The 10487-nt window shown below is 33.5% G+C and overlaps 1 protein-coding gene across 2 annotated transcripts; it reads left to right on the top strand.

The window, feature by feature from the left end:
- Positions 1-439: 439 nt before the first annotated feature.
- Positions 440-4925, top strand: LOC107916115 (uncharacterized). 2 transcript variants are annotated; one of them, XM_016845278.2, is made up of 12 exons: positions 440-947; positions 1054-1233; positions 1370-1480; positions 1561-1896; positions 1991-2167; positions 2403-2690; positions 2775-2897; positions 2986-3183; positions 3323-3576; positions 3655-3826; positions 4075-4380; positions 4456-4925. In XM_016845278.2, the coding sequence occupies exons 1-12, from the start codon at positions 765-767 to the stop codon at positions 4804-4806; spliced, it is 2679 nt and encodes an 892-aa protein (XP_016700767.2). In that variant the 5' UTR covers positions 440-764; the 3' UTR covers positions 4807-4925. The 2 variants fall into 2 exon arrangements, with proteins under 2 accessions (XP_016700767.2, XP_040958347.1); XM_041102413.1 differs by lacking the exons at positions 2775-2897; positions 2986-3183; positions 3323-3576; ... (1 more) ...; positions 4075-4380; positions 4456-4925 and having other exon boundaries at positions 459-947; positions 1991-2250; positions 2403-2684.
- The last annotated feature ends 5562 nt before the right edge of the window (positions 4926-10487 follow it).

Genomic DNA, 10487 nt, shown 5'->3' with positions numbered 1-10487 from the left:
ATTAACAACTCAGTGACAATTTCGTAACAAAACAATAATGTAAGTGATTAAAATGTAACATTTCAAACATAAGTGACAAAAATATAACTTGAGGTAAACAAAAATGATTATTATGACAGTTTATCCTATTTATATTTTACTATAATAGTTGTCCTATTTGTAGATTCTACAAATTTCAAATATTTTCTTATATAAATATGTAAAAGGATAATTTTTTAATTAAATGAATTCGTGATTACATGTTACACTAATTCAATTAAAATAAATAAATAATAGTAGATATATTTTTTAAAAATAGTTTATATTACAACAAAAAAAATCTATTTTCAAACCGTAGAAATGATAGGTGAGTGTTTTAACTTGAAATTAAGTTGTAAATAGAGTCAAATCAAATGAAGGAAAATTATTTACAATATAATTAATTGTGTAAATTTTTATTGAAGGAGAACCATTTATTCATTTTTAAAATTAACAAAATTAAAAAGGATTTGTTATTCCAATCATTCAAGTTGAATGGAAAAAATTGTATTTGATTAACTTATCAAATTTGATTGTTCTTTCCATTTTTCAATGGAATCTCATCTGTCTCACTTCTTTCACGTGTTTCTAGTTGCGGAATCTTTCTCTATCACCGAGGCGAAGACCCCCTTTTCTTATCTCAAAACAAGTTTTAGAAACTGCTAAGAACAACATCTTTGTTTGCCTTGATTCCTGGGTCTGAAACGATGCTGGTGTAGCCTCTGTTTTCAGTTCAATCAAGAGCCATGATGTGGCGGCGCACAAAATCTTGGGTTGCTCTCCTTTTTATTATTCAAGTTTTAGGAGCAATCTTTTACGGTGTTGAGGCCAAGCCTTTCCGAATTCTTTTGGATACAGATGTCGATACCGATGACTTCTTTGCTCTCTTCTATCTCTTGAAGCTTAATCCATCAGAATTTCATTTGGAGGTGAATTCTTTTCTGCTATATGTTGAATTAGGGCGAAATTTTAAGAGATGAAATATGCTTGGATGCAATAGGTAGACATATCATTGATAATAATTTTAATATGCAGGCAATCACAATCAACGCAAATATATGGTCTGATGCCGGGCATACTGTGAATCATATATATGACATGCTTTACATGATGAACCGTGACGACATAGCTGTCGGAGTTGGCGGCGAAGGTGGGATCCTTGACGATGGCACCATATTGCCAAATGTTGGTGGATATCTTCCTATAATTGAACAGGTTTAAATCTCTCTTTTCAATCCAATCACTAGAGTTACATTTACCAACACTAGTGCACTATGTTACATGAACTCGGAAATGAGCATCAAATACGAGTTATCTGTTGTTTATGCTTAACTTCTGCTACATTTAGCAGGGGATGACTACAACTGGGTATTGTAGATATAGGCAAGCAGTTCCAGTAGGTCGAGGAGGACGATTAGATACGGACACTAACTTTGGTCTTCGAAAAGCCTTTCTTCCACAGGTAATTGTTCAGTAAACATCCCAATGGGAGCTGAATTGGTGAATTGGCTAACTTTTTTATGGTTTCTTTCATGGAATCAGGGCACCAGGAAATATTCACCTCTTCAACAGCCTACTGCTCAACAAGTGATGATTGAAGCGATATCTGCAGGTCCAATTACGGTGTTCCTTATTGGAGCTCACACGAATTTTGCCCTTTTTCTAATGAATAATCCACAGCTTAAGAAGAATGTTGAGCATATATATGTTATGGGTGGTGGAGTGAGGTCCGAAAATCCAAACGGATGCTGTCCCAGAAATGCTAGCTCATCTTGCCAGCCAGGGCAGTGTGGTTATCCTGGTAATCTGTTCACTGATTACAACAGTAATCCTTATGCTGAGTTCAATATCTTTGGTGATCCTTTTGCCGCTTATCAGGTAACTCGAGAAATAATTCATTAATAACATTAACATTCAATGTCCTTGTTAACTGATTGTGTATAGACTTGTATATCTATGGCTGATATTGCAGGTGTTTCATTCTGGTATTCCAATCACCGTTGTTCCCTTGGATGCAACAAACACCATCCCCGTAACTGAGGAGTTTTTCAGGGCATTTGAGGAGAGCCAGGGAACGTATGAGGCGGAATATTGCTTCCAGTCCTTGAAAACGAAAACAGCTTTCCGATCTTCTAATCAACCCAACACGGTATGTTTTCTGCAAAAGAGGAAGCACATCAAGGATAGGGGAAAGGGTTATAGATGGTGGGATTCAAATCCCAGACCTACTAGGTTCCGCCTCTTAACGTTGACTCCATAAGCTCCGGATAAAGTTTTTGATAGATACTGATATCATTTTTCTGATGGTTACCAACTTTGAAATGCATATGCTGTTCTAACACGGTATTTTTCTACTGTTATTGCCATTTTTGTTGTACCTTCAGTACAGCTACTTCATGTGGGACTCCTTCATGGCTGGTGTAGCAGTCTCGATCATGTGTAGTTCAGACCCGAATAATGGGGAGAATGAATTTGCAGAAATGGAATACATGAACATAACTGTCATTACTTCAAATAAGCCTTATGGAATATCCGATGGCTCCAATCCATTCTTCGATAACCTTGAAGTTCCAAAGTTTAAATTGAAGAAAGATGGAGTGCATAGTGGTCACGTTCAGACAGGACTTCGGGATCCATTTTGCTTCGTAGAAAATGGAATAGGGATGTGCAAGGTTAGAGTTAGACCACTGTGGATTCCGTGCTCATTCCAACTAATTCTTACTATCTGAGGGATTCATTGCATTATAATCATATAGGATGGCTACACAATGGAGGTAACTGGTCCGGATGCAGTTCAGGTTCTTGTTGCTACCAAGGCAAAACCTAATCCGGACATTGGCAGCAAACTTGATAGACAATTTTTCTTAAGCTTTTTGGATGTAAGTTCTTACTATTCTAACTTCGATTTGTCTGATCTTTACAATTATATGTGTACTGATGAATGTCATATGCTTTGATCAAACGCAGGTTCTAAGCAGACCCCAACATACTGGGAGGTTCAATCTTTCGACAGAATTTCCTTATTACAGAGAAGTTCTTTACAAACCAGATTTCAAAAACAAGAAGCTCGGAAAACCTGTTGTGTTCGATATGGATATGAGTGCTGGCGATTTTGTGTCTCTATTTTATCTCCTGAAAGTGCCTGTGGAAGTTCTCAACCTAAAGGTAAATGGTCTCACTTCTAAATGACACCATAAAACGCATGCCCAAGTTCTCAAAAAACGTCTGCGAATGACCTAATATGCTGCGCAAAATCTGAACAAGATGGTTTGATTTGATGTCCATCGTATTTCTATTTATCCAGGCAATTTTAGTAACTCCAACTGGTTGGGCTAATGCTGCAACCATAGATATAATCTATGATTTACTGCACATGATGGGCCGGGATGACATTCCAGTTGGTCTTGGAGATGTATTTGCAATGAACCAGTCTGACAATGTATTCCCTGGTGTTGGAGACTGCAAGTATGCTAAGTCTGTCCCACATGGAAGTGGGGGATTTCTCGATTCAGATACTCTTTACGGACTAGCTCGGGACTTACCACGAAGTCCTCGAAGGTATTCTTCTAACATCCTTCTTGTTCTTATCTGAAGAGCTGAGATGTGAAATATTAAATAGATGGACTTCCACTGCAGATATACAGCAGAAAACGCAGTCAATTTACCAAGACAACCTCTGGCACTGGAAATTTGGACTTCGATATTGAAAACTATGGATCCTGGATCAAAGATTAACATACTGACCAATGGACCTCTGACTGGTTTAGCTAACATTATAACTAAAACAAAAACAGCTTCACTAATTCAGGTACTTGGATTCCATCTCTCCCTTCTTTTTGTTCATAGTGAACTGAGGAATTAGTAAGTTGTTTCATGCAGTCATGCTTAACTAATTATATGTATGCATGCTTGAATGTATTAAAGTATGGCTGGATGAATGGATGTATGCATGAATATATTTGCGTGTATGTATGGAAGGATATATGGGTTTATGTATGTAACAGGATATATGGTTTCTGTAATGAAATCAACTATTTACTTACAATCTTAATGCAGGATGCGTATATTGTTGGAGGACATATCAGCCGAAGTCGTCATGATAAAGGAAATGTGTTCACTATTTCTTCAAACAAGTATGCTGAATTCAATATGTTTCTCGATCCGTTAGCTGCAAAGACAGTCTTCGAATCAGGATTGAACATCACGCTCATCCCACTTGGAACTCAGCGTAAAGTCAGTCAGTTTCCAGAGATCTTAGAGAAGCTGAAGCTGACAAGGATGACTCCTGAAGCTCAGTTTGTCGAGCGTCTACTGTTCAAGCTTTACACTTTGCAGCAATCTCATCACCGATATCACCATATGGTAATGTTTTGTAACTTTCTCCATTAAAGAACCTTTGGATCTTCTGCAACAACTGAATCTCTTTTTCATTTGCAGGAAACATTCATAGGTGAAATCATTGGTGCAATATTCATGGGTGGAGATCATCACAATCTGAAACCTACCATTGAAGAAATGCCAATCAAAGTGATTGCTGAAGGTGATGAATCCATGGATGGACAGATTTTGATCGACAACAAGCAAGAGAAATCAGTAAAAGTATTGAAAAATGTTGACACTATGGCTTATTACCATCTATTTGCAGATCTAATGGGTGATCAAAACCAGTCTGCTGTATTAGGAAGCTATGATGAACAGAGAAAAATGTGGAGTACACCACCAAATGAAATGAATTGCGAATCAGCTTTGTCATTCTGTGAAAACAGAGTCAATTTTTCATGTATATGATACTTATAATTGACTTCGATGAACACGAGCAATAATAAATGGAGTAGAAATGTAGCAGCAATGGAAGAAAGAGTATAAATTGAAGAGGATAAATTCAACTCTAAAAGAAGATTTCTATATTTTTTGGATTACTTTTAACATCTAAATTTTCTTTATTTGATATATTTATTATATTTTAACAAATTGTTTGATTTCTCATAATTTCACTAATGTAGTGCTCTTATGTATCCAACCGCAAATCCTGGTATTTTTTGAATGAAAATTCTACGGTACGCCAAAATTTTTAAAGCTTTTAGGGTTTTTTCCCATAAAGAAGTAATTCATTTTATCATAAAACAACGGTTACAAACCACCCCAATTGGGAAAATAACTATTGAAAAAGTCCGGTTAAAAAAAACTGTTTTAAGTTAGAATGGAATTTAAAAAATTTAAAAATCAAGTCGGTTTGTGATATTTAGCAATAAGTTTTCTCTTAAAAACTTATTATTTTATTATTTTTTCCTCAGTACTTGCTTTGTGTGAGACGAATTTGAATTGTTCTCAGCTTTCAACCAAACGAACTTCTCCGCTATTATCGTACCTCGAATTGCACTGAGTGTGAGCTTGAGTAACACGAATCAAACACAAAATAAGAAACAAATTTTATTACTTTCAGTAGGAAATTAATTCTCTCAATAGAAAACGATAGAAATTGTAATTCATATAAAATATAATTTATTCTAAGAAAATAACACTAGGGTTACCACCCCTCACATGTGATATAAGAGGATTTGAGCCTCTCCTGTATTAGGTCCAATTATATGTGGTTCCTGAACTTTTGGCCCAACACTTCATAATTTAATCCAACCTAATATTTGTTTTCTATTTTTTAAAATAAATATTATTTGTTTAATTAAAATTAATTAAATTAACTAATTAATTTCCTAATTAAATTTTTTTTCAATTCAATTCTAATTCCATTAAAGTCATTACAACTTTATCGCAAAAGAATCTAAGGAAATAAATTTATTTTTCATATTCAATGGTTTCATAATAACTAATTAATTTAACTCCATTTTCAAACTTCAATTACTTAATTATAATTAAATAATAATTCAAAAATCTTAAATTAATTCTCTAGTCATTTCTATACTTAGTGATAAAACACATTTATTTATGAATGCAACCCATTTCTCTAACTTCATCAATTTTTGTTTATTTGGTGCTACATGCAATTCATTTCTAGTTTTAACGAGCTAGCAAAATGACAGATTGAATATAAATAATTAGAGCTCAAATAATTTATAATTAAGTTCCAACTTTTCACCAATTAATTATAAACTTATTTAGTCACAAAGTCATTTCACTATAGTATTGTAACTGAGCTCTCTCCAATTACATAACATTACGAAAACTACTTAATCAATGCTCGTCTAATGACCTTGTCATAAGTGTGTTACCCTCCTAGGATATCCTTAATCTCTTTGGGATAAATTTATTCTCTCAATATGATCCTATTTTATCTTATGGTAACCATTACATCTTCCTTCATAAAAAGTTAATTACTATCAAATAGTAATTTTAAGCCATTTATCTCAAAGACAAACGACTCGTGGTCATATTTACTTTTCATCTATCATGTAATGCCGATGAGAGAATATCATTTACCCATTAGTTAGACTATGAATTTCACTATTGTGAATGATGCTACATATTGCAAAAGTCGTATAACCAACGTACCAACTTTCAATTCCTTATCTATTTGAACTTAGACTTTACCTTACATTAAAGTATACGAGTCACTCATACATAATCCATCATCCACTTAGGATTAATGTATGTCATATTATGAATGTCATAAATGAATAAATCCATAAATGAATCTAGAATCTGTTCTAATTGGGTCCTATCCAATGAACTATTAGTCTAGTTAGTCACATCCTATCTTCTTGGAGTCATCTACTCCGATGCTCAAGACAAAACATCTCCCCGATTGGCCTTGATAGACAACATATTAGTTTTTCAATCGGCTTGCTCATTTTCGATTAGACAAAGGACATGTTTAGATTATCTACTAATATAAGTTATCTTTCCGTTTTACAATCCGACCACGTAATATCGCTTAGTATTAGTTAAATATTAAATAATCAGTGAGCCAAAATTTACTTCCATTTTACTTTGCGCGTAAAAATCATTGTGGACATTATACAAAGAATATCAATGTAAACAATATATTATTTTATTAACTAATTTGTTAGAAAAATACAAGTACGCTAAAAAAATACATTACAATTAGGGTACCAGATCCAACAAGAACAACATAAGACAAGCCAACACAGTGGAAAAAAACCCAAAGAAAGTAACCCTGGAATAATAATAAAAAAAGATTACAACTAGTCCTTCTACCAGTGAAATTGGGAGAAGGATCAACACCATACAATGAGGCCTCAAACCATTTATTCGATTACAACATATAAATATGTATGATCCCGTCTACCCCTAGGGTCTCTCATTTTCATTGACCAGTTTGATCTAAACCCTAGGGATGATAAACAATAATCCTAAAGGACCAGTTACTAGCCATAGGGACAATGCCTAAAATAAAACAAAGTATTAAGCTTTAGGATAAGCCCAACCCAAACCCCAAGCAAAGAACCTTAGCTATTAGCCGTCAACGCCACGCATGGGGAAGAGAGGGAGAAGACTCTGGGGAAAAGGAAGTGCTAACTGTGTTTGACTCATATCAAGAACGCTTTTGGTAGAAGTCACGCCACCTTAAACCCTAGAAAAAAGGTTGTCATAACCGCCATAGCACAAACCCAGACCCCAACACAAAGAAGTAAGCCAGGGCAGGAGCCGATGATGACAATCGCCATAAGATCTGGTGCAAAGACAACGAGAGCCTGTCAAGAAACAAAACCAATGAAGATCCAAAGTGACACCATTACCGAGACAATAAGAGGTAGAGGGCTTCAAGAGAAAACCAAAAAGAAAAAAAGAAAACCCCTTTGAAAACTAGAGATTATTTTGTTGAAAAGAGGAAAGAAAAGAAAGAAAAAACAAATATGAGCAGCGTCAGTTAGAGGCCAAATAACCACTCACAACTAGGTCAAAATCAGAAGAGAAACTTTTGGAGTATCGGGGTTTTTTTTAGTATCAGTCCCATTTTTTTAACGCTTTTGTTAGAAGCTAGAAATTTTGGTATTGGTATATAAGTTAAAATTTTTTATAGACGTTAAAAATTTTAGTATGCCAAGCCTACTCATCTTACTAAGACTCTCTTACACCTCTTACAGTTCCAAGCTACATTAAGCACTTTTGTTAATGGATTAACTACATTTTCTTATATATTAAAAAATTGTATTTCAGTTTTGTTTTTATACTTCTATTGTTAATGAAATGATTGGCAATGTTTTTTTTTGTTTGATTCAATGCATTGGAGTTTTGGTCCTCGACTATATCATAACCTATAAGAAGGGGAAGTATAGAGAAATAAATAAGATGGAGGTACAAAAAATTGTAGTTCAGATTCAAATACAACAATAGCAAACAATTATAGCCTCTTAACCTTGCCAAGCTATGTCAAGTCCTCACAAAACAAGCAACAACAACTGTAATACAAACCAAAATCCAATTGAAAAATACCAACATGGCCTTTACACACAAAAAAATCCACACAAACAAAAAGGAAAAAAAATTACAACACACTCAGTAAAAACACCTCTCATCTATCTTTGCAATAAACTACCACCTAATCATATACTACTATCAGAGGCTTCAATTTAGGGATAAAAATGAAGTAGGGGGCGATGTCACTAAATCCCCTATTGCTTTACAGTTAGCACGCTTTGCGTCACCACTAGCCTTACTCTACTATGGGTGTATAATTTTGAAAACCACTATCATCTCCATAGATATTGGATTTATCCATCCTCATCTCATCTCTCACCACTTCAATTTATTTTTTGCTACTTATTTTTAATATTTTCAAAAATTTTAAAATTAATAAATGTTTAAACATAATTCTTTAAAAAAAATTTAAACATAAAATATATAGTTTTTTTCTATAATACATTTTTATATTTTTACCCTTTTAACAGTTATATATATAAACTATAAAATGATAATTTTATTTGGTAAAGCAAGCAATTATTATAACAACTCTATACTCACTATCCAAAAAGAAAAAAAAAATTGTCTTGCCCTGCCCCACACACTGCACCCCACATCTACTAATCTGAAAAAAAAATCTACTTTATTTGGAATGGATTGGTTTAACATCCATCAAGTGGTTCGAATTTTACCATCCCCACCTTAATCTCTGAGTGCCAACCTTTACAAGGTTTTCAGCCTCCCCGTTAATCACCGTAGGAACATAATTAATAATCTAATTTTGTTTGCAATGATCAATTGAGTAGTTGCTACACATGAAATGTAAATTGCCAATTCAGCTGACTTTATCCATTTTAGGACATATTGAATGTATGATTCAACAATGACCTCAATTGACTCTCACCATTTGGATTTTATGGATATCAAGAAAGCTTCTTTGGCAACAAGAATCTTAGTTCGGGAAGGCAAGTCTTATCAGTTTAGACAAAATTAGCCATACCTCCCTTCTTTCATTATGATATGCTTCTTCTATGCTTGCAGTGCTTAAAGCACCATCCATGTACCCATAAATGTAGAATTTCAAGTAACCACTCAAGGGCGTTACCCATTTCTGCACATTAGTATGCATATTCTTTTATAGAAAGAATTTGGGATGAAAGATCTTGGGAAAATAAAGTTCAATCTTAGCTTGCAGATTTATCATTTACAGGATGAAATTCATGTTCATTTGTCAACTTATATAGAAAAGATTTTAAAGAAATTTTGCACTAATAAAACATATCCATTAAGTACCCTAATGGTTGTAAAATATTTAGATAAGAATAAAAATATATTTCCCCCTTGTAAGCATGATGGAGAGTTTATTGGTCTTAAAGTATCATTTATTAATGTCATAAAAACATTAGTGTATCTTGCAAACAACATGATAAAGCATTTGATGTAAGCTTACTAGTAAGATTTAGCTCTTCTCTAACATGTATGTATTGAAATGGAATTAAAAATGTATTACGATATCTCAGAGGAGTCATTAGTATCAAGTTATTTTATTCAAGTGATTCAAGGCCTCTATTAGTTGGTTATGTTGATCCTAGATATTTATCGAATCAATATATGGTTAATCTTAAATGGGATATTTATTTACATGTAGAGGTACTGCCATATTATAGCTTCCAAGAAAACAAACATTAGTTGCTACCTCTTCAAATCAAGTAGAAACAATTGCAATGTATGATACAAGTTGAATGTGTTTAGCTAAGGCTTTTAACTCAACTTATGTAAAATATATGTGATTTATGTCTACAAGAAAATATAACAATTATCATATATGAAGACAATGCAACATGTATAGCTTAATTAAAAGGAGGATACATCAAAAGTGATAGAACAAAACATATTTCTTCAAAATAATTCTTCATTAATGATTTTGAAAAGACGGACGATATTAAAGTTCAGTAAATTGATTCAAGTAATAAATTGACAAATCTATTCACCAAGGCATTATCAATTGCAATATTTGACATATTTATTTATGAATTTAGGATGTGTCGACTAAAAAAAAGTCACCTTGTTATTAAGAAGAGTCTAAGACA

Source organism: Gossypium hirsutum, chromosome D10 (assembly GCF_007990345.1).
Source record: "Gossypium hirsutum isolate 1008001.06 chromosome D10, Gossypium_hirsutum_v2.1, whole genome shotgun sequence".
NCBI classification, from domain to species: domain Eukaryota; kingdom Viridiplantae; phylum Streptophyta; class Magnoliopsida; order Malvales; family Malvaceae; genus Gossypium; species Gossypium hirsutum.
This window is presented reverse-complemented; position numbering and strand designations above follow the sequence as displayed.